The following is a 27,392-nucleotide window of genomic DNA, read 5'->3' as shown; positions in this document are numbered from 1 at the left end:
TGTAAAAACTTTCCTAAATTAGAAAGCTTCATACTAGAGTTGGAAACAAGTAAGTTATTTAAACCCAACACATATGCTTTTTCTGTTAATTAACAGGATCTGTTTTGGAATGAATGTTTATATAGTATTACACTGAATGCCATTATAATTATCCATAATAAATTATTTCAATTAAAAACATTCAGATGGTATAACTGCACACAGATTTTTAAAATAGATTTGGATTAAAGTTTAATAACAAAACATATAAATTAAGGCACAAAGTTAGATCTAGGTTTACAAAAACAACAGTTTTTTGAGCTGCTAATACGTGCTGGATGCTGTTGGGTGCAAAGAAGGGTATAAGGCTGCTCAGGAGCACTGGGGTCCTTGTTCTCAGGGAGCTTTTGTCAAACTGGGAAAAATGTAGACCAAGTTCAAAGGGTAAAAGCAATAGGCAATGCACGATAAAATGCAGATTCGACCATAGAATTTCATAAACTGGAGAAGCCACTGAAGGCTGTCATGGTTGTGGAAAGCTTACGAGAAGGACCTGGAGTCTCAAACATGTAGATGGGGAGCTAGAAGAGAGTGGTGCTTTAGGTAGTGGAATGCGCAGTAAGTCAGCTGCCTGGAAGGGAGTTCGGTTTAATAGGAAGATAAGTTGAGACCAAAGGATAGTCAGTAAACCTTGAATAGGTGAGCCTGAGCAATTCAGGCTATATCCCATGAGCTTGAAGGTTCTGGAACAAAGTTACACTAAGGAGGCAGCGTTTTAGTCAGAGTGAGTTCCCTGGTACCAGTGGCGAAGATGGGCTTGAGGGGGTGAGTCTGGGGCCCCATCTTCTGCCTCCCATGCCTCCCTCCAAAAGAATCCAGCGTGAACACTTTCATGATGCGGCTGCTGATTCCTACCTAAAACAGGTTTCACTCTATTCCAGCCCTTCCCATTTTCCTCAAACACAGACTTTTTTTCAAATTATAATTATCTCCTACTTTGTCATTCTTCATCTACCATATTGCCAGATATTTAAGACCAACATAAAACTAATTTCAGAAGATTGTACTGCTTTAGAGTAGAGAGAATACTTATGAAAGTTTATACAACATAAGTGCTTTCCAAACCCAACACAGATTCATTTTCAGTGGATGCACTTTGAATCAGCTTGGTATTCATTCCAGAATCACAGGAGCTCTAACCAGCTCTGTACCACAGGGGTACTTGTCAGTACTGTGGAACTTTAACCGGTAATTCCTGAGCATTTCCCCTTGCTGCTCTGAGTCAGCTGTGTCCTCATCAGGGAACATCAGCAGGCTGCAGGACCACCGCTGCTATTTCTCAGGCTCAGACTGGAGGTGCCCGCCTGGGCTGTCAGGTGCCCCCACCACTGCCACCACCACCAGTAAGAGCCACGGTCTTAGAGGGGGGCTGCCTGACACCAGCTCTCTCCACACATGGCTGTGTGTAATGGTATTAGCCCTGTCGAGATAAAATAAGTCTGCCATAAATTCTGAAAAAAATCCTTAGAGGTGAGGTGAAGTTGGCTCAGCTTACAAAAATGGCAACAAAATATTCTGACTTCTCATTTGGACATGTTTTTAAGCCACTTCATTAGTGTGTCTTTGTGATGTGATACACTTTATGTCTTGTTTATCAAGAGTGATCATATATCAACACTGAGGGCCTAAGACTTGAGATCGAGGGATTGAGAGAGGACGGGAAGGAGAAAGGGGGAGAGGATGGAAAAAAGAAACAATAATGAATATTTTGCAAGAAGGGTATCCCTTATTCTGAAAGCTTAGAATCATCAGAGGAAAGGGTTCATTGCAATATTTATTACAGCTAGGATGAGTTATTCTGGACTTAGAAAAATCAAAGGAAGGGACGGTGGGCCCCAGTCACAAAGACTTTCAGCGACTCACTGTAGTGGTTTTGCGATGCCTCTGTCCTTCGGCCTGCCCTCCCTGCCCACTGCCTGAGGGGGGAAATCCTTCAGGAAGAGAAACCCAGTGCCACTGGGTAGGGTGTTGACTTCTGCACGGGACTGTCTGTCTGTCTATGTATGTATAGGGAGAGGCATTCAGTTGGGGTTTGACCACACACTGTTTGTGTTGCCACACAACTGAATTTATCAGCACAAGAGAGCTACAGCTTATCTGCTAATGCCTAGAAAGTAAGACCCCATAGTTTCAATATGTTGTCCAGGGCTACTTAAAAATAATTCAGTACATTAAAGTTGTGGTATATAGTTAATTAAACTATAGAACAATCATTTTGAATAAAAACTTGAATATTCAGCCTGTTTTATTGCTTCATTTTCCCAAGGGTCAAGAATAGCCAAGTGCCAGTTTACAGGTATTTGTGCGGCTGAAACAAGAACATACCAGAACCTGAAAGAGTAAATGAATGTGAACTGCTTATTTTAGGATGTTACCCATCCACCTGTGTTGTAATGGTAATTCTGATGTGGGACTAAATTCTTGGTTCAGATGGAAACTTGGAAGGCTTAATCAACATAAATTGTGTCACCCCTTGCTTCCCCAAAGTGTGAAAGCTGTGTTCCTTGCAAAGTGCCCTTTTAGTTGGTTTCCAGTTTTAGGTTATTCTTGGGATCTACATCTTTTCTGTCGCTCCTGTTCTTTAGGCATATCCAGAACATGAGTGAGATCAAGACTGACGTCGGGCGAGCTCGGGCGTGGATAAGATTGTCCCTGGAGAAGAAGCTGTTGTCCCAGCACCTGAAGCAGTTGCTCTCTAACCAGCCACTCACCAAGTAAGAGAAAGCCTCTCGAGCTGTTTCCGTTCCTGTGACCTGTGCATCTGCAAAGCAGATGACGTAAGCTGACCAGCAGGCTTCATCAGCATGACTTGCTGACTCCTCTGCGCCACACGCTCTTCTTTTCTCACAGACATGTGCTCGAGAGACTCTGTCTTGGCTTAATACTGGATTATATCTGGGAAGGCACACCCATGTGCACAGCCAGAGGCCAGATTGCTCTGCTCTCATCAGAAGGAAAGCTAACTAGTCCCCACAGGTTGACAGTAACATCCAAAAGATAGGCTGAATTTATGTAAACTTACATCGTACTGTAATGATCAAATGAAAACCTGAAGTAGCAAAAAGCTTAAAAAATAAAAAGTCCACAGTAAAGGGCTTCTGAGCATTTGCCAGCACTTATATTCAGTAGTCCAGAGCCAGGGACCCAGTCAAGTGCACATTAGTTGATTGTTAATTGTTTTAGTAGTTTCCCTTTACTCCATCTAGAAACTCTCTCGGGTGAAATGCATCATCCAGATAATATGTACATTAGAGCAGATTTGAAGGCTGAGGACTCTGAGTTCTCTAGAACAAAGGTATGCAAAGAATTCAGCAGAGACCTCAAACATGGCAGTCTTGAAATCCCATCACGGTAACCCAATTTTTTTTGTAGTTTCCCATTTGTACATATCACTGTAGGATTACTTACCTCGTGGAGCATTTTAGGATGTCTTAATGTCCAAAGAAGAATAGGTTTGGCAAAGAATGCAGTGTGAAGCCTGTGAGCTTGACCTCATTCTCTTAAGTGACTGCTATTCCTACCCCTCCCCACACATTCATGCCCATTCTGGCCAAAGTACAAAGAAGGAAATGATCATCAGTTAAAATCCTACTACATAAAGGTGAATATTAAATATTTCAGGTGTCTTCTTCTGTACTTTCTTCCATGCATCTCATATTCTCTTAGCTAAAATTGTACTATGTTTGCAATTCAGTATCATCCTTTTTTTAGCTTAACACAGTATCATAAAGGAAGGGTTTAAGTTCTGAAGTCTGCCTGTGTTCAGAGCTGCCTTTACTATTTGAATGACTTTAGACAAGATACTGCCAAGAGACTTACCTAGGGTAGTCTTAAAGATTAAATATATAATAACTATAAAACACTTAGAGAAGTGTTTAAATGTAAATGCTGAATAATAGTTACTTATTTTTAGTAGTAGTTTTATAATCATTAAAACTCTTAGTAAACTTTATTTTGAATGCTCATACAGCATCCCAACCAATGCATATACCACGATATATTTTAACTTTTTACAGATAACATTTTAGTGGATATTTATGGGTAAATTTTTCCCTATATTTTACATGTCCTTAGAACTGAGTCTTTAATGTAAAATTAATGAGTCAGGGGGTATGACTGGTTAAAATAATTATTACCAACAAACTGCTTTCCTGAAATTTTCAGTCCCACCAGCTATAAGAGTAGCTATTCATTGCACAAACAGTGGTAGACTCAGACACTGAGAAGCAACTGGTGGTAACCATGGGGGAGGGGTTGGGAACAGGGAGGAGGGTAAAAAGGCACAAAAATTCTCAGTCATAACATAAGTTAGTCACAGGGATGGTAGTGCGGCATGGAGAATATAGCCAGTGTTTTCTGTAACATCTTCCTATGTTGACAGATAGTAACTGCACTAGACGGGGTGAGGATTTAATAATGTGGATAAATGTTGAACCACTGTGTTGTATATTTGAAACCAATGTAAGATTGTGTATCAACTATACTTCAATTAAAAAAAAAAGAATAGCTATTCATTGCACCCCTCACCGCCTCCCCAGCACTGATCATCACTTTATAAATCTTTATTAGTTTGATAGACAAAATGGATACATTGGGTTTTTTTTTCAATTAACTAGTTAGGTTAAAATTGTATTATTAACTGTATTTATGTCCATTTTTGTGAATTGCCTGTACTCTCCAGGTTAAAATTCTATCCGTAATTTGTCCAAATGGAGGTGTTTGTTCAGAAGACATAGTAAAAAGCATGAAAAATATACCGAACTCTTGTGTGCTCATCTCACTACCCTCTCCTAGGAAGCTTTATAAGCGCTACGCTTTCCTACGTTGTGAAGAAGAAAGAGAGCAGTTTCTGTACCATCTTCTCTCCCTCAACGCTGTGGACTACTTCTGCTTCACCAGCGTGTTCACCACCATCAGTAAGTCTGCAGGAATGACTAAGTGCAGCTGCTCAGATGACTAATGGAATCAGCTCATGTTGCTCATGTGAGACACATACTGTCGTGCAGGGAGACAGGCGCTGGGAGGCACCCCCGTCTCCACTTAGGAAGGAAGGTTGTGCCCCAGATCCTGGGAGACAACCCTCAGCTGTCAGCGCCCCTAGGGGTGCCTCACCCAAGCCGCCTGCCTTTGCCCAGGCGATCCACCTCCCAGGGCCGGTGGCTGATGGCAGGCTGTCCCAGGCCTCACCCGGGATGAGCTGCAGACCTCACCGCGGCTGCATTGCCGCCCATCTTCTCTCTCAGCCGAACCTGCTTTCTTCCCCAGGTGCTGATCCCAGGGGCAACAGGCTGCCGTGCTAGTTTCTGGCTCAGAGTCTGCTTCCCAAAAAACCCAGTCTGCAACAGGAAATGGGATGGATGGGAAAGGGAGCGTTTTCTTAAACAAATATCCCAATATCATACCTGAAACACACAAATTCAAAGACTCAGTATATAATAACAAACTTACATAACTGAGCATCACTGAAGTTTGATGGTTCAGAAAGACTTCAGGATCTTGCTGGACGCTGGGTCTGTAAGGGGAGGAAACGCTGATCGGGTTCCTTCCCTGCTTTGGAGAATTACTACTTGTATCAGTGAGGAATTATGTTCAGTTGCAAGTATCAGAAACTTGGAAAACAGTGCTTTAAACAAATCAGTCGTTTTGTTTTTCTGGCCTAATGAGAAGTGTCGGGGTGGCCGGTCAGCCGTGCCATCGTGGACGCGGGCTCTTTGTCCCTCTCCTGCTAGACCATCTTCAGTGTATGCTCATCCCCTCAGGCTCACAAGATGGCTCTTTCCAGTCCACCTTCTAGCAAGAGTGCCAAGGAGGAGGGCGCAGAATCAGTGCTAGAAAAACAGAATTTTCCAAGAAATGCCAGTAAATATCACTAACATTTCACCAGCCAGAATCGCGTCAGTTCTGGCTTTCCAGTTTCCGGTAGAGGCAGACAAGGAAAATGGAGTTGGAATGGGTATTGGGCCAACCTGGAAGTCTGTCCACTGTCTGTTGGCATGTAAACTTATCTGTTAGCTTATGACATCACTGCAGGTGTAAGGCTAACATGTTATACACGCTTTTAAAAGAAGAAATAACCACATTGTTTTTTTCATGTGAAATTTTTTTAATTAAATAAAAGAAGAAATAGCAGCAGAGACAGCAGGACTCCTGAGTTCCTTCCTGTATCTGCAGCTTTCTCTTCATCTAAGTGACTCTTTCAGTTTGAGGAATTGAGATCTTCACGGAAGAAGTATTCTGAGTTTAATAGTATTACTCTTTTTAACCTTTATGAAATCGTTTTTGTGCCCTTTGGCACCACAGAACCGCTGACCCTAAATAGGCCTTTCTCTGCAGCTTATTTCTAATCGTCAGTGAAAGAAATGAGAGCAGCCCCGGCACCTCAAACAGTCTTGCGCTATGACCTCTTCTGCTTTTGGTCTCAAAACCCATTTGATCCTGATGATTACTAAACCGTGAAGGTGTGACCTTTCCTCTGACATTCTCCTTTCCTTCAGTAAAATTAAAAGGCAGGTTTTTCACCCAGCATAATAGAAAGTCCTCTATGTAAAACTAGGGAAACGAACCATTTGTCCCGTTCATTTTCCTCATCTAAGAGCTCGCTGAACCAAGGGATCATTTTGTGTTTCTGTTTCTGGGCACCCTGTCCAGTAAGTGTTTGTCATCCTACATGTAAATCTTTCAAGGAATACTCTCATCCCTCCTAGTGAGGGAATAAGCAAAAATTCCAAGGATACCAACAAAAAACGACTGATTCTACCCTGCTTTTCTAAAAAAAAAAAAAGTATGTTTCTGTTGGATAAAAATGTGCTCGTGTGCTTGAGCCATCTCCATGTTTACAGGAGTGGAGGGAGGTGTACTGTGTGACTTTACGGGGCTTCCGCCTTCGAGAAAAGTCAGTGGTGGGACAGTGACATCTAGTGGTGGCCTTTTGAAGAGCCTTCGGGGGGATCGGGTTTCACGCAGCTCCCTTTACACATCTGGATTCTTTCCCCAGGGCAGCTGTTGCTCGTGAGTAACTGCAGTAGCTTTCTGAATTGTAGATTTTATGTTATGTCCTGAATGGCATCATATAATACCCTGGGCTCTGCATACTGTGCTGTGAAATTGTGCTGGGTTCTGAAGTGCAGTGCATTGAAGTCTTGCTCAAGAAAATCAGCAACAGGGGGATTTTGTCAAGAAGTCACCCACCCCCTTTTTTATATTAAACCATATCAGTAACCGTGCTCATTTGTACTTTATTTTGGAACAAAATTGATGAAAGCATTCATGCAATGAAAATACTAAATAGCACAGTCAGTTCTGGTGCTAATGCCTGAGATTGTTGATAAACGTAGTGCCATACATCGCCGTGGTGATACTCCACATGCCATGGAAACCAACACAAGCATTGGGACTTGTGGCTTACAAACTGGACCTCATCTCTCTACATTAGAAGAGGGTACGGTCTCACTTTTGTTTAAGAACATCTTGAGAGATCATGAAAAGCAAATTTTCTGTGAAAGCTCAGAATTCTTGATATAAATTTGTTTTATTATCAGAAGAACTTTATTGTAATTTTTTCATTAATTTCAGCACTCTTGTTGCAGTGATTCCATATAGGTCCGTGATCATCCCCATCAAAAAGCTGAGCAATGCGATTATCACCTCGAATCCTTGGATCTGTGTATCAGGAGAGCTGGGAGATACGGGAGTAATGCAGATCCCCAAAAACCTCCTTGAGATGACTTTTGAGGTAGGTTCAGCCAATATACTTCTTAGAAGAACACATCATACATGGCTCTACACAGGATTCCAGTTTTGCTTTTTCATTTTCCTTGACTCAGTTAACAGAAAGGAACACTCAGGCATGCAGGATCACTGATTGTGATTATATGCCTCATCTTGTTGTAAATACAATAATGTGTTTTGTATTTTTGTTGTTTTAATTACTAACCTCTGTTTTTCCACTTGTAATGGTAGATTTGGGGGCCTTACCCACTCCCATCCCACGATTCCCAGAATCTAGCACAGACCTAGCAAGTAGAGACGGCTGGGTGAGCGCTCTCCCCGCGGTGGCTCCCTTGCCTACCGTGAAATGCCCCCTGCCAGAGCCTGGACAGGAGATCTGACACCTGTGCTCACAGCTTGTAGACCACATGGTGATGTTTAAAGAGTGAAGTATTTTGTGAAAGTACCTTCCAATGTCGTACGCCATTTTCAAGTCACCTGGTGGAGTATTCCCGTGAATTTGAGCCCACGTGCAGGTTGATTGACCTTCTTCATGTAGGAGGATGACAAATACTTGCTCTTACTTCAGCAGGAACGTGGTACCAGCTGAGTGTCCTGTGCTCATATTCCATGATGTTCTAGGAAAAGCAGTTTCCCCTCAGAGCCGTAACAGCCCCCAGGAGCCCATTTTGGCCCCGTCTAGCTAGTAAACCCTGGGCTTTCCTCTGGGTACCAGGAATGGAACATAAACTGCATCGTAAGTCCCACTGTGGCTCTTTCCGGACCCCCTCTGGCCTCTGCCTGCTTGTTTCTCTCTGCCGCCACCTCCCTCACCGGGATGGCTGTGACGTTCTCACTGTGACGCAAAGTCAAGGGCTTTCGACTCACAGTTCAGATGTCCCCAACCATGAATAGTCAGTGGTGTGTTTGGTATTTTATCAGAATTGAAAAACCAGGAGTTAATTGATATTTATTTTTACCACCCTCATTATCAATGCTTTCATTTGTACTTGTCCACAAAGAGCGAGGGAGGACATTGATAACAAGGCATTTTTTATGATAGCTTCAAAGACTTTTAGTAGATGAGGATTTTATTAGGAACAGAAAAGCAGACATGTCAGTGATACTTTTTTTTTTTATATATTTAGCTGTTTCCTGTCCTCTGTATAACTGAATCTAGAAAGCATCCTTCTCCCAATTCCTGAAATGCTTCCCATCCTAAGGCACAAGTCACTGTCCCTGTGATGTGTCTGGGTTCCCCGGTGAGCACCAATGGTCCCTTTCCCAGTGTTCTGGTACTTGTCTGCCTCTCTAGTCGAGCCCCGTGGGCAGTGCCCCTTATTTGATAGTCTGTGGGTCTCCTCTCGCATTAGAGGGGGTTTGTTAGATGAGAATATGTTCCCCAGTGCACAGCGGGGCACGTAGTGCAACCTCTGCGACTGTTAAGTGAGGTGGAACCGAAGCACCCCTCTAAAGCCGAGAGGTAGCGGGTGGGATGGGGTGCTGAATAACCTGTGGTCCTGTCCCCGCAGTGCCAGAACCTGGGGAAGCTGACCACTGTTCAGATCGGTCACGATAACTCGGGCCTGTTGGCCAAGTGGCTCGTGGACTGTGTCATGGTCAGAAATGAAATCACAGGACATACCTACAGGTAAGTGAGTGTCCTTGACCGCTCAGGATTCTTTGAGACTCTTTACACATGAAAAGGTTTAAGAGGTATTTTCTTTCTAGGGTTTTCCTGCTGCCTTCTGAATTTTAGATTCGATTTTTGGGTGGCTTTGTTGTTTGCAGAATACAAAGTTGCCCAAAAAATTACTTTAAAAAAACTGTTTGTGTTTGCTGCTCATGCTTAGTCCACAAGTGTTGGAAAAGATTGTTATAACTCTGATACAAAAAGAAAGAAGCCAAAAATAATTTCCGTGAGAGGAAAGGACCTTTGGCCTCTCCTGGTTACAGCCAGCACTCCTCTTTGGGAGCACTGTGCTCCTCTTTTCTCTTGTAATTTAGTTTCCTTTTAAAAATATTCTTGTAAAAACCAACCACAGAACTGTAATATAGACTAGGTATGAGAAAATACTAAAAGAATTGTTTTAATTAGGTTTAATGTGATAACAATTCATGGCTATAGAAGAGTGAACAACCGCTTTTCAGATATTTCATCCTAAAGTATTTTCAAGGGTGACATGTCCTGATGTATGTAATTAACTTTAAAATACTTCAACGAAAAATTTAAATGAAGCGGATGGCAAAATGCTGTCTAGGTGAAAATATGGATAGCTATTATACTATTCTTTTTGCCGTTTTATATGTTTGAGGTCTTTTGTAATAAAACAGGGAAAAAAAACCCACACGCACTAAAATGACAGCCTTCCACCCATGGTGCCATCTTAATAATTCTGATTAAAACCAGTAAAATACGAGTGATTCAGAGGTTTCTCCTGTTGTCCCAGGTTCCCGTGTGGGCGGTGGCTGGGGAAAGGCATCGATGACGGAAGCCTGGAGAGAATCCTTATTGGGGAGTTGATGACATCAGCGGCGGACGAGGGTCTCGTGAAACAGTGCCGGACGCCCCCCCAGCAAAAGTCACCCACATCGGCGCGGAGGCTGAGCGTCACCTCACCGACAGGGAAGAGCACCAGTAAGCCGTGGACTTTGTATTTTCCAGGGTGTCTCCAAAGTGTGCAAATGTCCTGTGGTCATTTCACAGAAAACCGTTGCATGAGTGAATTGTGTTGAGAAAAGGAAAAAGAAAGCTGAGGAAAGTTGATCTGGATGAAGGGACCTTAAAAGGCAGGGAGGGTGAAGAAGGGAGAAAACCAGGCAAGACACCAACAAATAATTAAAGGTCTGGCGAATTTAGACGTTTAAGTCCAATAAAACTGTGTGCTCTGTTTTAATCAAGCTACGGAAATATGATTATGTATAATAGTTTGCCTGTAACCAAGGAGGAATAAGGACAGATACATATTACAGTGAATCACTATGATCCTCTCAGAAAGCCCTCTGTTAAGGGTGATTGTGAACGTTCCTCTCTCCACCCCACAGCTTCCTTCTGATAAAACAAAATAAAGGGGAGAGTTCTTGGGTGGATACTCTGTGCACATGCCATATTTACAGGTACAAACATGTTAATTTGCCCTCGTGTGGGCTTCAGTGGGCTGAGTGTCTCCTGAGGATATCAGACCCCAATCCCTCGAATCTGTAACTGTCCCTTTGTATGGAAGAAGGATCTTTGCAAATGTGATAAAGATACTGAGGTGGGGAGAATACCCCACGTTAGGTGGGCCCTAAATACAAGCACATGTGTGCTTACACGAGGGAGGCAGGAAGCCGTGAGAGACGCACACAGAGAAGACTGCATAAAGATGGGGGCAGAAACGGGGCGAATGCAGCCCCATGCCCAGGAGTGCCCGCGGCCGCCAGCAGCACAGAGGGGCAGATGTGCCCCAGAGAGAGCGCAGCTGCCCACACCGTGATTTCTGCCCAGTGGTGCTGATTTCCCCAACTTCTGGCCTCCAGAGAATAAATTTCTGTTGTTTCGAGTCACCAAGTTTGTGACAGTCTGTTACGGGAGCCACAGAAAACCAATACAGAGGCAGATGATTTAGTAAGAAATTACAGAAGTTTATCAGTGAAGTAGTTTTGTTTGAAGAAAGGACAATAGCCCATACATAGAATAATGGAGACTCAACAAGTCTGTAGTTTACTGACCAAACAATTTCCTTAGATATTATTAATCCCTATCCAACACTCCTTTAGAATGAATAAAGCTTTCAAAGCAAATCTTCATGTTTAAAAGAGAAATTAATCAGAGAAAGGCAAAAAGTAAAAAAATTAGTAGGAGCTGAGGAGACCAGAGCCCATCAGCCCTAAGGGTTCCCATTGAACAATTTTTCTGCATTGATGTAGAAAAAACTTACTGGAGTTTCACATAAAAAATGTTTTATCTGAGAATTTGTCCAACATATGAATTCAGAGATTCTTAAATAATATAATGTATAGTTTGTCCTTTATAGTGTGGGATGTAAATTAGATGTAGTAGTTAATCACCACAAGAAAATACCAAATATTTAATTTTTCTGTTGTTCACAGACTTCTATCCCTGGGTGAAAGTTGTTTATCCCATTTTTCTCCTTTTTTTATTTTCTCCTTATTTTTTTAACTATTCTTGAGGTTTGGGAGGCAAAGGCAGTTCCAAACCCCTGCAGGCAGCCCACAGCTCTGCCCCAGGAGCAGGGCTCAGACGAACAGGGGCCGACCGGAAGGGTGAGGCGGTGCGCGCACACGCCGGCCAGCCCGAAATGGCAGCAGCTCCGGGCTTAAGGCAGGCGCCCCCGGGCCCCTGGCATCTTCCCTTTAAACACAATAGAAACACAGATTCCGGGTGAGCCATTCAGAGCTTCGGAAGCCTTGGTCGATGCCCACTAAGGGCCGCAGAGGCACGTGGCGCCGGGGTACCTGAGGAATGATATTGGGGGTCTTCCCCACCTCACTCTTCAGGACTAGGCACTTGGCAGCACTCTGTGACCGGTGATTGGCACCTCGTATCTCATACACTCTTCCCAGTGACCCGTGAGGTGTGTATTGTCCTTGTATGGGGTTGAGGAAATGAAAACTCAGAGGAAGCTTGACCTTTGACCAAGGTTGTAGATTGGAAGCGGTGAGGCTGGGATTGACATCTAGGGCTCTCTTGAATTCTTTGTCCACTGTGCCGGAGTGCTTCCCCCCTTTGCCAGGCTGGCCCAAGCCAGGTTTCCCGGGGCCCCTGCCCGGCCAGCCTGCTCTGGGGAGCTTGGTGGGCACAGCTGGCATCCTGCAGTGCCTCGTTTGTTTCCCGTGCACGAGACTTCAACCACTGTCCTTTCTTTTCAGAGCCCAATGCTGGACAGATCCAAGAAGGAATTGGAGAAGCTGTGAACAACATTGTGAAACATTTTCACAAACCTGAAAAAGAGGTATGACAGGGTAGGAAACTTCGTAGAGGACGATGTTAAAGCCGCTTCTGTACAAGATACATGAGGTACTAGAAGGTGCTTTAATTTTCAGGCATGATTTTTATAATAGCGGCAAAAACATGCTTCTTAGCTGCCCCAGCCCTTGTTTTCTAGTGTTTCTCTTAAACACAGAGGAGCCCAGCTTATTCGTTGGCCCTGTGTATCACGCTCCACAGAGAGGAAGCCTCACAGTGTTGCTGTGCGGAGAAAACGGCCTGGTCGCTGCACTCGAGCAAGTCTTCCACCACGGGTTCAAATCTGCGCGTATCTTTCACAAGAACGTCTTCATCTGGGACTTCATAGGTAAACGAAGGCAGATATATGTCATTGCAAGGTCATTGAAACGTTGCTTAGAAAACTCAAAGACCCAGGAACTTGCGTGAAAAAGGGTTAGTGTTCAGGGAGTGTTTTTAAAAATAAATATTGAGCACTGTTCTTGCTTTTCATTCAATCAGCAAATATTTATAGTGTCCACAAATATTCCAAATGCTTCTAGATGCTCACAATATGCATCAACATCTAAGTAAACAAAACACAAAAATTCCTATGGTTCACAAACTTACATTCTGGTGGGGGCGGGAGGGGCAAACAATTCGCAAAAACATGAGTACGTAGTCCACCCACTGTGTCAGAAGAGGGTGGTTGGTGAGGGGTAGGAAATGGGTGGGGAGCCCTCTCACACGGGGTGGAGGCTTTGCTGACCCGGGGACATTTGAGCAAAGCCTTTGAGGAAGTGAGCCCTGGGCCTGCCTGGGAGAAGGGCACTCCGGGCTGAGAACGGCCAGGGCAGAGGCCCCTGGGTGGGAGGGTGCTTGGCTGTTGGATGGGGTAACAGGCAACCAATGGGAGGGAGAAGAGGGAGGCAGAGTAGGAAGATGCTGGGGAAGAGGAGTGTTTCCTGCCAGGCCGCGGCGTGCAGGGCCTTTCCGGCCATCGGAAGGACTGTTCTCATCCTGAATGAAATGGGGAGTCATCGGAAGGCTGGGTGCTAAGGGGTGACATCATATAACATGGCTGAAGCCATGCTGTCCAATAGGGTGACCACTCGCCACACGTGGCTGTTTAAATTTAAATTGATTTAATTTCAACTTAATTTAAAATTAATTTCTTAGTCCCACCAGCCCTACTAATAACTACCAGATTGGAGCTTGCTGGGGGAACCTCCCCATCTGCAGAGGTCTGCTGCAGTGGGCGGCTCTAGCTTGCCGAGCTCTGTAATCTTCGTTTTGGTATGCAGTCCTTCTAGAATTCCCAGTTTCTATAAAGGGGTGATTGATCATTTTGTTTTGTAAATAAGGCCTAGTTGAAGTAGTTGATTTTACCCAGCTTAGAATTGTTAGGTAAAGAAAGGAAAGCTGACAGGTAGGCCCCCAGGAGTGATTATTTTTTTCTTTTGGAATGCTTAGAATCTTACTGCTTCTGTTTCTGATCTGTGTGTACGTATCTCTGCTCTTCCTCAGATTTACGGAATCAGCTCCGTCTCAAGGATTTTGTTGCAAAGTGTTAGCCAGCCATTCTGTAACTAGAACAGAGGGCACCATCTCAGCGCTACTCTGTCTTTGCTACTTACTCCCAGAAACTTCCAGTCTTAACAGAGCAGTCCATTTTATTCTTTTCCGCCAGTTTCCATCTCTTGAAGATACTCTGAATAAACTTTCCAGCCTTCTAGAATGCAGTCTACCTCAGAAAATAAACTCCTGGGAGCATAACGTTCCATCACGATAGATACATGGACCTCTAGCGTTCATTGTGAAACCAACAATAAAGCAATGATTCTGGTTTCAGGACTGGGAATCATGCAGAGCATCTCTAGTGTTTCCGGCCTGAATTGATTAATCTTTCTGTGTCTAAACTATTGATGTGTATGTGATATGATTTTGACTTCCTTTCCCAGAGAAAGCGGTTGCTTATTTTGAAACCACTGACCAGATTCTAGACAACGAAGATGATGTCGTCATTCAGAGACCACCCTGCAAAACCTTCCGCCACTATGTAAATGCTATTAACACTGCACCTAGGAACATTGGGAAGGACGGCAAATTCCAGATTCTGGTTTGCCTCGGCACACGGTATGAAGCCAGCTCCCGAATTCCCTGTCTCTATTACGTGTTGAAGAAGTGTCCAGAAGGGGTTACGTCAGATCGTGCCCCTTCAGAGCTCTCCCGTGGGTTTCTTTCATTCCACGTTTTATTAGGAGACTACTATTTATTGGGTACTTGCTAGGTGTTGGGCACTATGCTAAATACTTTGTTTATATTATCTCATTTAATCCTCCTGTCAATTCACCACCAACTTGTGAAGTAGCGACTGATACCCCCACTGTGTAGATGAGAAGATGGATGAGGCACACGTAAGTTGAACTTGCCCAGGATCACACACAGCTAGAAAAAGGGAAAGCCAAGATTCACACCCAGTCTCACTCCAGAGCCCAGCCTCCCCACCATTGCACTGCCGGCCCCCAAGGTAGGCATATAGGTAATAGGTTGGTGAATAATTAGACACAGCCACTCATGTATGTTTATTATGTAAAGCTTGTATAGTGTATATACACCACCATTTGCTTTAAATTGAATACCATTGTGGAATTCTTACTATATAAATAATTCTTGCTATATTGTCTTCTCTTTAAAAAAGAATTTCATACCCCTTTATTTTTTAAAGAGACATAGGAGCTATACAATCCACTAATTAGAAAACAGCTCTCAGTTGGCAGAAATGAAACACACAGACCTTTAGAAGATTTACTTTTTAAAGTTATTTGTGCAATATTTGTTTTCTTCTAAGCCCCTAGAGCCCCAAGGAGAGGTCCAGGGTGGTCCTGTGTGGCCACTCTTGTCTTTTAAAGGCGACGAGAGCTGCTCACTAAGGGGTCTCAGGTACTTAGTGGCGGGAAACTAATGTCAGAGTTTAATCAGGAAACACCGATGACTGTAATTTTGACCCCTGAAACGAACTAGTTTACAGAAGTAGTTCTGTATTTCTTCTAAATAAAAGGGGCCCAATTTCAGCTGTGCTTTTAAAGTTCCTTTTGAATATGATCCTTATCTCCTTTTATGTATTTACTGCTCTGACTTCCTAGACCAATGTACCCCCTCTTTTGGTTTATAAATCTACTTAATGTTTTTCTGCTTTGGTTTTATTCTTTACCTTGTTGTATACATTTTTTTTTTAAAAGCTAATACCTACTAGTTAATGTAGTCTTTCTTCCCAAAAGGTCAGTACACTTGGCCATCCATTCCTTGCACAAATGTCTGAATAACACCCCTGTAAAAAAGAAATACAAAATGACATTCTGACTGTTAAAAGTGGCAAAATCAGAACAGAGAATCTCTTTAATGTGAGTCCTTCTGGCCAGCTTACCCGGGCCAGCTTTCAGAAGGTGATAGATTTTCTCTTTGGCCCGCACTGTCTCAGTCCTGGGGCTTTCCACCCAGTAAGTACCCCACCTGCGGACTCGGGTTCCCCGCCGCTGGCCGCGGCGCTAGGCTGGCTCTGGCCCCTCCGGCCCGCACTTTCCCGCCGGGCAGCGCCGTCCGTCCGCGCCGCGCTCAGGGCTCTGCTCGTCCGTTTGTCTGCAGGGACCGCCTGCTGCCGCAGTGGATCCCCTTGTTAGCCGAGTGTCCGGCCATTACCCGAATGTACGAGGACAGCGCCCTCCTGCGGGACCGCAGGACCGTCAACTCCCTCATCCGCGTTCTGCAGACCATGCAGGACTTCAGCATCGTCTTGGAGGGGTCACTCGTCAAAGGCGTGGACGTGTGACCCAGTTGGCTAGAAACCGTCGGGCCAGCGCCGAGCTCCTGAACCCTCCCCAGCCGTGGGGACCAGGTCGGACTTGTCTGACAAGGCAGTGAGTCACTGCGGGGGGCAGCGCGGCGGACCCCCCAATTTGAACAATCCTCACGCTACAGACAAGACAAAATGCTGTATTGTAGTTCATTTGAACCTGAAATTTAGTATAAAATAGAGTATTTTCATGTGTTAGATGTGTGTAAATATGCTATCTTTAAGAAATTATATGACTATTAAGATACTTTTCTTAGATTGAATATTTCTGTGACTTAAAATAAGTAGCTTAAAAGCATTGGGAGCTGGGACAGTGGGGGGAAAAGGTGCTCTCTGGAAAAAGCCAGTGAACATGAAAATGCAACAATGCCGCCTAGTGGGGCTTTTTCCCCTCCAGGTACCACAGGGGAACCTCAAGTGCACTGTGTGTGGTGGCCATGCATCCTCGTGTCTGACCCTCCGTATCGTGAGTGTAAACAGCTTTACCTGCTGTAGGGGACAGTCCTCACTTGTATCTTTCGGTCCCAAATGGTTTCATATGTTTGAACTGAGCCACTTTTCCAGGCTTTTGGAAACACATTTCCGTCGGCACGAGATGAAGATGTAATTCAAATATTTTAAATACTGGACCCCAGGAGCTTGGCTGAACTGGAAAGGGAGCACAAAGCCCTGAGAAGTGTGGTAAATTGTGGGATTACGGCTTCTTTACACTTTGGAAAGATTAGCCTAGACTAGCTTCATTCTTGGCATTTTTATTCTTGTTACTTGAGGTGCTGTGGGGAGATGCGGATTTCACAGCCCTTGGAACTGCGAGCTGCCGGTTGGGCCTGTGCTTCTGCCGGGGCCGTCGAAGCCCCGCGGCGGCCCCCCACCTCCGCGGGCGACCACAGGCCCGGCTTTGTTGGTGGGCGCCTCCCGTCCCCGTCCCCGCCCCCCGCAGGAAGTGGGAGGAACGTCTCGGGAGGGGGAGGCTCCGTGCGGCTTGGAATGTTTTTGTGAAAGTGTTTGTTGACCATGATAATGCAGATAACAGAAGGATAGAGAAAGAGTGAACCCTTTCTGGGGGCTTCAGGGCAAGCTTTCTGTTCCTTTGTAAGAAGGGGCAATAATGTTAAAACAAGCGGCCGGAGAAGGTAAAAGCTGTGCAGCCCAGACAGGCAGAGTGGGGAGCAGAGCGAGAGGCCGCGGCGCTGCGAGACCGCACGTCGGGCGGGACTTCCCAGTTCGGTGTTTTACTCAGAAGCTAAACCAATGTGCGTGAGCTAGTTATGTTAAGCCCCCCTGTTTCGCAGGCCCTGCAAGCCTAAAGAGGCATTTGCTCATTGTTGGCAGGGAGACTGCCTCCGCAGAGCTCCGGACTGGATTCCCCCTGGAGGCTGAGCAAAGCCATGGCCTCCGCGGACCCTGTGCGATCTGAGGGTCCTGGGCCCCGGCCAGCAGCGTTGTTGCCCTTATTTCCTGCAGGACGAAACTAAGGAAACAAGAGCCTCTCCCCTTCATCAAGCCCCGCGTTCAGCCAGGGCAGCCGAGGCACACCCCCTTCCCATGAGCAGCGTGGTACTAGAGGAAGGGGGATCGCAGGCAGCAGTGAGAAACCCACGGGAAGGGTTTAACGACGGCGCTGGGTGATGCGGGTAGACAGTTGTTTGCCGGGGCTAACGCGTGTGCAGCGATGCCGCCCTCCCAGGGACAGGGGAGGTCTCTTCCCGAGGCGTCCCGTCTGACAGCAGGCCCGTCCTGTGCTCCAGGGACCAGAAACTGTAGAAGGATTCGATCTAGGGTTTTGTCCTTATCACCTTTTCCGTAAGGCCACCCTCTGGCACAGTCCGGGCACCCAGAGATGACAGACTCGCATGCCGGCATTGAGTCCTCTGGTCCAGCCTTCTCGTTCGTAGATGGGAAGGCTTACAGACCAGAGAAATTAAATACTCAACTCCCATCTGGCATTCGTATTGCCAGTTTACCTTTGGATCTTTATTCACCCACCTGCACAGGCAGGAAGTATTAATATTCACTTGTAAAAATCATTTGTAAGGATCAATATTCATTTTGACAAATTGTTCTCAAGTTACTGAGAATTACATCTGTCATAAAAACTGGGAGCAAAATTGGATTTGGGACCCGTGAATAAAACCTTTGCTTTAAAAAGTCATACCCCAAGAGTTCTGCCTGAAATTCCATCACTCTTTGCATAGTATGACAATAGCAGTGAAAGGACCAATTTCCAAAGCAGGAACCACAGCCAGAACTGAATTCCTCTAGAATTATGGGCCCTTTAAAGTGGCCACCTTGGGAGCCCATATACTTCTTTCTTCCAGTAATAAGCCAGTATCCTTAGCCTGTTGGGGGCCTCCTTGTTGGCTGCTTGAATGGCCTACAGCCCATGTTTTAGAATATCTCCAGGGATGGTAAATCTTGGTCTTTCAGAAGAAATTTAATATTTGGAAATAACAAAGTCCTTAGGATCCAAGCTGATGAGCATAAAGGATGCTTAAGCAGAGTTTGGGGTCATGTAAGAAACACCCTTCTAAAGAAATAAAGGCAGTTCTTACATACATGGCTTCTGTCTTGGAGCCAAACCGAAGTATTTTGAGCAAGACAGAAACAAAATCCTTAGGACAGAATGTATGTCGCTTTCCAAACTGACCTGTAAAGTACATACCCATTCAGAGGTATCCTTTCTGCTCTGTTAATTTTTCAAGTTAGTGTATTGCTCAAAATTAAATGAAAATCAATCTTATATTTGACATTTTTCCCCAGTATTTTCACATAATCGCCTAAGAAGAAATTACTGAAATGAAATTGCCAAAAATAGTACCTCTTGAAACAAACATTCACAGTGTTTTTCAAATGTCCTGAAACTACTGATCTGTCTTTGTGACACATGGTGTGACATCAATGTTGGTATTGTGTGTGAGACCCTAAAGCTGTGCCCTGGTTGGTCTCATCAGAACCTTAAAAATGAGGCTCAACACAGAGGTGTGTGAAATGGGGTTCTGAATGGGGAAAAACAGGCTGCGAAAGCAAAAGTCAGGCCTCCCAACCCTCCCCATCATCTTTGCCGCTGCGGAGATGGAGGGGGCAAGAATTTGACACAAGAATCCTAAAACTTGAAAAAGTTTAAAGTTTCCCTCTCAAATTTGTTTAAAATGTTTCACACATTTCTGTACCTTTTGTAACCCTGTGGTATTTACTTTAACATAGCTTTTCTAAACATTATTTTAATGAACTTATGTCACTATATGAATGGTATAGGGGAAATACTCCATTGCTTCTGTTTTCTTTTTTGACAATAAGGCACTGTTGTATGTAAATATAAGTGAAAAGGGTATAGAGACTGTACATAACAGGTTGTGTGTAGTATATGTTGACACCTCTAAGCTATTTTGAAACATGAGGCAACAGACAAGGACCTCAGATCCCCAGGGAAATATTTATTTGACAGCATTGAGAGTTTAGCTCGTAATAATGAAGTATCTTCTTTCTGCTAAGAATTGTGATTTCTCAGTAGGTTTTCATTTTGAGAATTGTATTTTCTCTGTGAGGTTTACAGAAGCTAGCCTATCATTTTCACCACGTTCAGAGGACAGTCTGAACCTAAGCTACTCACCTTTCAGTATTAACGCACCCCCACTGATTGAGAGGGGAGTCTTGAGCTCTTCTCTACTTTTGTAACGTGAATCCTATTTCCAGGTCCCTGTTTTTTACATTAAGTGTCTATCACATTACCATTTAGGTTAAAAGGAGACAGAAACAAATAAAAAACTAGTTCCCCTACTCCTATGTAAATGCACTTATAAATCTCGAATCCAACTGATTTCCAAGCTTTTCTAGAGGGTACTGATGGAGGCTGATTGGTCCAAGGAAAACCTCATCCTCCCCAATCCTACTAAAGCTGATCATCCTCTTGAGGACAAAATAAGGACTAGCTCCAGAAATCCATCGCATTGAGCAATTCATAACACAGTGGAAAAAAATCATCAAAGAAGTTCTCCTCGTTTGCAGGAATGCAGGGTCTCCTTGGGGCCCGAAGGAGGAATCACGCTTGATTCAAACACCTGAATGTATTTGCATGGGGCTCCTGTCTTTATTCCAGACACCAGGTTTGTTGACACTAGAGGGGAGTGTAAGGAGTTCCTGTTGTCAGTCACACGAGGGTGTTAAACACAGAAAAAATCCTCCATGTTACACTTGAACCATGTGTCAATGTACCTTGTGTATCTTTTTTAAAAATGAGCATTTCTGCATTTAAATTGTATTATTTTTTTCTTTGTACTGTTAACAAACCGCATTAGAATTGGATTTCGCCCCCCCGCCATCTGAACACAATATAAAATTTTAAAAGTATTGTGATATCAAGCACTTTAACATACATATCAGAGAAATTGATGTGGGTTTTTCAGGTTTTGGAGTACATTTAAATATGACTTTTCATGCTTTGTTCTTTACAAATAAACTGTGGGGTTGATACTTTGTTTCATTACTATTAGTATTCATTATTATTGAATCTTAATACTGAGGGGTTCACAGGGCAAGTGACTTCACAAGGGACAGAGAGAAAACCCAAACCACTATATAGTTTAAAATGCAGCCTGCTGGGCAACTGGTTATCCAGAAAAGGTTAAAACAAGGGAAAAACTGAACTTTCTACCTCATACCATACAGAAAAATAGATTATCAACCCAATGTAAGTTAGGCTTATCAACCTAAATGTAAAAGGTAAAACAAAATTTTTAGAAGAAAATACAGAATGTACTGATGAACTTGGGAAAGTATTTCTTAAACACGATTCTCAAAATAACTAGTGTTACAGTCCATAGTAAAAATAGAAGGTAAAATTAAGTGGTTACCTACCCACCATATGCTAAGCATTACTTTAAGTTACAGACATAAAGCAGTTTAAACATGCATATATCAAATCCCTGCTCTCACGGAATCTGTACCCTAATGAAGGTAAATACATCGTAAACATGAGAAGTAACAGGAATTAGGTAATAGGACACTAACAAAGAAGAGGACTGCATGTACGGTGTGGCTGCTTGGAAGTGAACTATAGTGATGAATGGTGGGTTAGGCAGGGAAGGCCTCACTGAAAATGGGGTTGCCTTTACCTGAGATTGGAAAGGTTGTAAGAAACAAATCTTTAGGTGCAACATCAAGATCTTACTTCCAGACGTAAATTTAGAATGGCTGTCAGACATGCAAGTAAAGAAGCTGAGTAGGCAGTTGCACATATGGATCAGAATTCAGAGAACAGGGTATGTTTGTCAGGATCCAATCAAGAGACAGAAATCTCACAGCAAAATAAAGAACTAGGTACTAGAATTCTCCAGAGAAACAGAACCAACGGGGTGTATGTGGGAGAGGGACTGAGTAAGGTTTTTGGTTCATGTAATTGTAAGGTTTGATAAATTCAAAATCAATAAACTGACAGACTAGACACTCAGGGGGAGAGTTGTAGTGGAAGTCCAAAAGCAGTTTGCTGGCAGAACTTCTTGCTCAGAGGAGGTCAATCTATGATCTATTAAGATCTTCAACTGATTGGATGAGGCCCACCCACATTACGGAGGGTAATCTGCTTTACTCAAAGTCCACCAATGTAAATGTTAATCGCATCCAAAAAATATCTCCACAGAAATATCCAGAATAACGTTTGATTAAATATCTGGGCACCGTGACCCAGCAAGTTAGCACATCAAATTAGAGTAATAGAGGTTTTGCTACTAAGCAATAAAAAGAACTCCAAAGAATGTAAGGATAACATATAGAGAGAGCAGCCACAAACTCTAGGGCTGAGACAAGGCAAACCTAAAAGAGCCCCCTTCCCCTCAGACTGAGAGCCAGACTTTATTAGAGAAGACACAACAATGGCCCACTAGATGACAAAGTTTACTGAGATGCTGCGCAAGTGTGCTTGTTAGGAATCTGCCCAGGGCCAGGGGGAGGCACCATACCCCAGAATTGCTGGGAAGCCATTGGAGGGAGTGACGGAAGAGCCATCTGGGGAGAGGTGTAATACCAGTAAAATCTGAGGTAGAGCCACCCAAGGGGATGCCATGTGAGGTTAGCTGCCGATTACCAAAAGGGCCAGGAGTCACGCTCCAGGAGCGTGCAGAGCGGAGCGCAGCAGAGCCAAGAGGAGAAGCTCCCTCCTCCAGGGCCTCTCCAGAGCATTCCTCTGACAAGGTTCACACTGTGCCAGCTGGGAGAGAACTGTTTATAAGAGGCCTAGCTCCGTTGTTGCAGAGCAGGCACTGAAGGGCAGATTTGGAGCTGAGAGGTAATCAGTTGATAACTGCTGGACAGCATTCAGGTTTTTTACATTCAATGAAGGAGGAAATGAAGAAGTAGGAAAATGCAAGAAGAAAAGAGAAGAGCCACATGTCTCCAAACTTGAAGCAATGGTTCAGAGCAGACGTTACCTGCCATGTCCATGTGAACTTGGTCCAGATGTATACATGCAGTTTTCATCGCTACCATTTAAAATACTGAGTTTAATCAAAAATACTAACTCCAGTTAATAAGGTTAGGAGGCATTGACAGTCTAAGGGAAAGATAGTGGTTGCAATGGAGGTGGTAAAAAGTGCTGGGTACTGGGTATATTCTGAAGCTAAAGCCACAGAATTTCTGATGGATTCAATGTGGGAGATAAGTGAAAAGAGAGTCAAGAATGACTCCAAGGATTTGGACCTGAACGTATGGAAAGATGGAGCTAGAATTTCCATTAATTGAGATGATAAGGATGTGGGGAGAAGACACTTTGGAGATAGATCAGAAGTTCAATTTTGATATCAAATTTTGATTACATAATATATATTAATTTCAAATATTAAATTTCAAATATTGATTGTATACTTATATTTATATCTCCAAGTAGAAAGAGTGAACAGCAAATTGAATGTCTGAGTCTGGATTTTGAAAGCAGTTGGATTGCCAGATGAGAAGAATTTAGAATCATGAAACTGAATGAGAACACAAAGATATTGAGTTATTAAATAATCTCCCCAAACCTTGATTCTGATTCCATAATATGGATGTGGCATGATTTACTGTTTGACATTTCAATTACTCTTAATTTTTCACTATTCTGAACAATGCTATGATGAAATCCCAACTGGCATCAACAAATGAGTAGATATACAGTTTGTGATAGTTCCAGCCAATGGAGTACTACTCAGCAATAAAAAGGAGCAAACTATTGATAACATGCAACAACATAGATGAATTGTAAAATAATCATACTGGGTAAAAAAAGCCAGACAAGAAAATGAATACATAGCATAGAATTATATTTGTATGAAATCAAATAAAAAATGCAAATAATCTATACTGACAGAAGACAGATAGTTGTACTTGGAGATGGGGCCCCGGGAAGTGGGATGACAAAGAGATACAAGGAAACCTTGGGGTATCATATTCATAATCTGGATTGTGGTGATAGATCATAGAAATATAGGCTCATGTCAGAACTTCCCAAAATTGCAACTTTAAGCATGTGAAATTTGTTGAATGTCAATGATACCTCAATGAAGTTTTTAAAAATCTAACTGACAATTTCAGAACGTATAGCTTGTAATTAAAATGGAAAACCCAACAACTTCATTTACCACTCTTCTCTGGCTTCTACCTTATTCTCTGGGCTTCTTCGTACCATCACTTGTTTATGCATAAGCTCTTAAGGAATCTCTAGGTGATGTATATACTCTACCCCAAAGGCTAGAAGCAAGATGAACCCCACGAGTGCCTAGTGTGAAGAAACACACGATTGCAGTCTTACTCCTTCAAAGGAAGGATTACACACTTCCTCAAAGAAAGACAACTTTGCATTTTAGCTTCTAGGTTTCCACGTGGCATGGTATTATAACTCTTTAAACTCCCCCCCTTAAAATCCTGGCCTGGCTGTTTTCCATTAATCCTAAACTATTATAGCATGATCCACACCAAACCTAACCAAGCCCCACCTCCCCCATCCAACCAGCAGCCTTCGAACAATCTTCAAAACTCAGTAAATATCCAGGCTTTGCTCTTTGTCCTCTGATAGGCGCTTATGACTCCCTCAAGGTAACGTTCCCTTACAGCGCAAGCAATAAAGTTTTGATGATAATTCAGGAAGCTAGAATACAACATTGATCATTCATATTTCCTCTTCTGAATTATTTTAGTAATCTTTGCCCATTTCTTCGTCTTTAATGGGCATTTTGAGGTTTTCGTTTGTAGTTTTAAAATATTTTTAAGCTTTTTTTTTGCTCTCTGACATTTTCTTGTTTTCCTTTACATTTTTGGTGTTTATGGCATAGAAATTCTGAGTTTTCAATTGTTCAGTTACTACCCATTCCTTTCACTAAAAAACAAACAACAGCTTCTGGTGTTATCTTGCCTGGGTTCCAATCTTTACTCTTTTCTGCCCAAGGACCCTTGAGCCCAGTTTCCTCATTGTCTTTCCTTGGAATCTAAAGATTGCTCCATGAAGGGAGGCATTGTTTACTGTTTTCTTAACTGCTGTATCCCCAGCTCTGGGTACAGTGCCTGATACATAGCGCTCAAAAAATATTCACTAAGTAAACGAATCTACAAAGCCAGAACAATCATTTTATCTACCTCATGAGGTAGTTAAAATTAACTAATCCTTGGTAAATTTTAGTCTAGAACAATGCCTGGCACACAGTAAGAGCACAAGAAATACTAGCTCCCTGGACCCCTCCCATCCCAAATGCCATCTCTTTGTGGAGTCTCACCGGAATACCTTCCCTCCCGCCTCCACCTGGGAAGTTAGTCATCCCTCTCTCCTCCTTCCCCCTCCCACAGGACTAACACCAGCGTCCCCGAGAAGCACTCACTTGTCCCTTGAAGTTTTTGACCTTTGGGCAGCTGTAAGCCCCTTTGAGAATCCAAGGGAAGCTATGAACACTCCGGGAAAATGCACATACTAACTTTTACCCACAATTTCAGGAAGCTCATAGCACCCCAACACTAGCCTGCCTTTTTAGATTCCTGAATTAAGGTCATTAACGTCAAAGACTCATTGCTTTGGAGCAATAAACTTCAACAGGTCACAGGCAATTCCCGGCGCAGATCTTCCCTGCAAGGGTCGGAGTCCAAACTGGGCTTCACAACAGAGCTGTGAGATGCAAACCGCCCTCTGTAGGTGGGGAGGACTCGAATTGTTCCACCCTGACTGCATTTCAGAGCTGACCCTTCACCCTGAGGTGGGAAGGGCGCTGTGGGGGACGAGGGCTGGGAGGCACGGGGGTTCTAAATGGAAGCAGAGGGGCTCCAGTAGATTCTAAGATCACTTAGGAACTTTGCCAACCCTGCTAACCTACATGCCTGGGGTTTATCTCTGTTTCCCAGTTTGGCAGTCAACAAACCCTTACTACATAAGGACGTGGTAGGAAGGGGGAATAACGCGGGAGACTGTCCCACTGCCCTTCCTGGAGAAGAGGAAGACTCCGGAACAAAGGTAAAGGGCCCTGATGGCCGTGGGACTTGGTACACAGAATTAACCTTCCTAAGCCTCCGTCTGCCTTAAGCGTGGGAATGGCAGAACGGCCCTCATACTTTTGTTGGGAGAAAGCGAGGACCCTGTAAATTGCGCACACAGCGCTTTGCACGTGAAAGCCCCGGATTACTGTCAGCTGTGGGTCCTGATACTCAGGCGCATCTGCAGGAGGGCCTGCTGCCCGAGGCCGGCTGGGGCCCGGAGCGGCGCAGGGGCGGAGGCGCAGGCCCGGCCGGCCCCTGGCGGTCACGCGCTCTCTAGGTGGTTCTTTGCCTGCTTGCGCCCCAGAACTCCCCGTCACAGGCACGCACCGCTCCCAGGGGCTCACGGCCTCCCCTCCCCTGAGCAGCTCATCTATGAACGGTTGTCATGGAGCCAAAAATCACTGGACTCGAAGAACCTGAAAGATTGGTTCGGCCCTTTCATTATCCTGATTAGAAACAGCCCTAGAGGTGACGTGATTCGCCCAAAGTCGTGCAGCTTCCTGGAACTCGAAACCAATCGGAAGACTTCCGTGGTGGTGTTCTCTCCGCCGTTCCCGGGTTACCTCAGAGCCTTGGTATCCGCTGTGAAGAGGAGACAAGGGGCCGCCGAGGGAGATGATTGGAGGAGGTATTATTCGGATTTGGTAACTGCTTCCGGCAGGAGGTGAGAGAGTAGGGCTGATCCAGGGTGTATGTAACCTGCCTCCCCCCAAAACAATGTGAACATTTTAAATGGCCTTAAGACGTGATGAATTTTCGTGAGTGCATCTTCCAGGGGCTGTTTACCCAGGCCAAATGCCTAATGCAGAGTAGGTACTTAGTAGATGTCCGTGCGTGGCTGACCGGAGGCCTGGGTGCACCCCATTCCATCACACAGACCCCGGAGAATTTGTGGAGCCAAGCCCCACCTGGGAGACACAGCAGTCCTTCCCGGTTTTTCTCAATTAGGGCTCTGCAATGAATATCCTTTGTTCATAAATCCTTGACTGCATCCCTTCATTATTTCCTTAGGATATTTTCCTAGAAGGGGGATTACTGCGTTGAAGGGTATATGCACTGTAGAAGGCTCTTCACTCAGAACCCCTCCAGCAGCAAGCTGGCCAAAACTGGATTAAGATCAGGATTCGTTTTTATTTATTCTTTTGTCACCTTGATGGAACAGAAATGCTATCTCATTTTATTTGCACCTCTTGGCAGACTAATTAAGTTGGCGATTGCACTAATTTTAAAAACACCCTGTAAGGAGCCCAGAGGAATCCGGTGTGGGGCAGGAGACTGATGAAACTAGGCACTTTCTGGCCAGTGAGGCGAAACCGAAGGGCACCTATTGCTGGTGCAATTTGACCTGAAGATGTAAACAGCTGAGCCTTGCTTAGAGGCTTC

At 44.1% G+C, this 27,392-nt stretch overlaps 2 protein-coding genes across 11 annotated transcripts in view; both read left to right on the top strand.

Moving 5' to 3' along the window:
- The window catches only part of DENND5B (DENN domain containing 5B), a 175,019-nt gene extending 154,018 nt beyond the window's left edge, over nucleotides 1-21,001 (top strand). For 8 of the 10 annotated variants that reach the window (XM_036889193.2, XM_036889194.2, XM_036889195.2 and 5 more), the window contains 9 exons: nucleotides 2,625-2,753; nucleotides 4,834-4,955; nucleotides 7,626-7,771; nucleotides 9,279-9,397; nucleotides 10,197-10,384; nucleotides 12,619-12,701; nucleotides 12,917-13,043; nucleotides 14,635-14,809; nucleotides 16,319-21,001. In XM_036889193.2, the coding sequence (XP_036745088.2) occupies nucleotides 2,625-2,753; nucleotides 4,834-4,955; nucleotides 7,626-7,771; nucleotides 9,279-9,397; nucleotides 10,197-10,384; nucleotides 12,619-12,701; nucleotides 12,917-13,043; nucleotides 14,635-14,809; nucleotides 16,319-16,502 (1,273 nt within the window). In that variant the 3' untranslated portion in view covers nucleotides 16,503-21,001. The other 2 variants (XM_057492071.1, XM_036889202.2) reach the window with 2 other exon arrangements.
- Nucleotides 21,002-24,573: 3,572 nt separating this feature from the next.
- On the top strand, nucleotides 24,574-27,172 carry LOC130680558 (uncharacterized). The gene is made up of 4 exons (XM_057491295.1): nucleotides 24,574-24,587; nucleotides 25,878-25,986; nucleotides 26,057-26,673; nucleotides 27,021-27,172. Exons 1-4 carry the CDS (start codon nucleotides 24,574-24,576, stop codon nucleotides 27,031-27,033), a joined length of 753 nt encoding a protein of 250 aa, XP_057347278.1. The 3' UTR covers nucleotides 27,034-27,172.
- Nucleotides 27,173-27,392: the final 220 nt, after the last annotated feature.

Source organism: Manis pentadactyla, chromosome 14 (genome assembly GCF_030020395.1).
Source record: "Manis pentadactyla isolate mManPen7 chromosome 14, mManPen7.hap1, whole genome shotgun sequence".
Taxonomy (NCBI): Eukaryota; Metazoa; Chordata; class Mammalia; order Pholidota; family Manidae; genus Manis; species Manis pentadactyla.
The sequence above is the reverse complement of the archived record's forward strand: the minus strand, read 5'-3'. Positions and strand labels throughout refer to the sequence as shown.

What these genes read in the sequence shown, in the direction of transcription:
- LOC130680558 (XM_057491295.1), top strand. An exon ending in AGGAAGACTCCGGAACAAAG is followed by an intron (nt 25,987 to 26,056) that starts GTAAAGGGCCCT and finishes GTCTGCCTTAAG; the next exon opens with CGTGGGAATGGCAGAACGGC.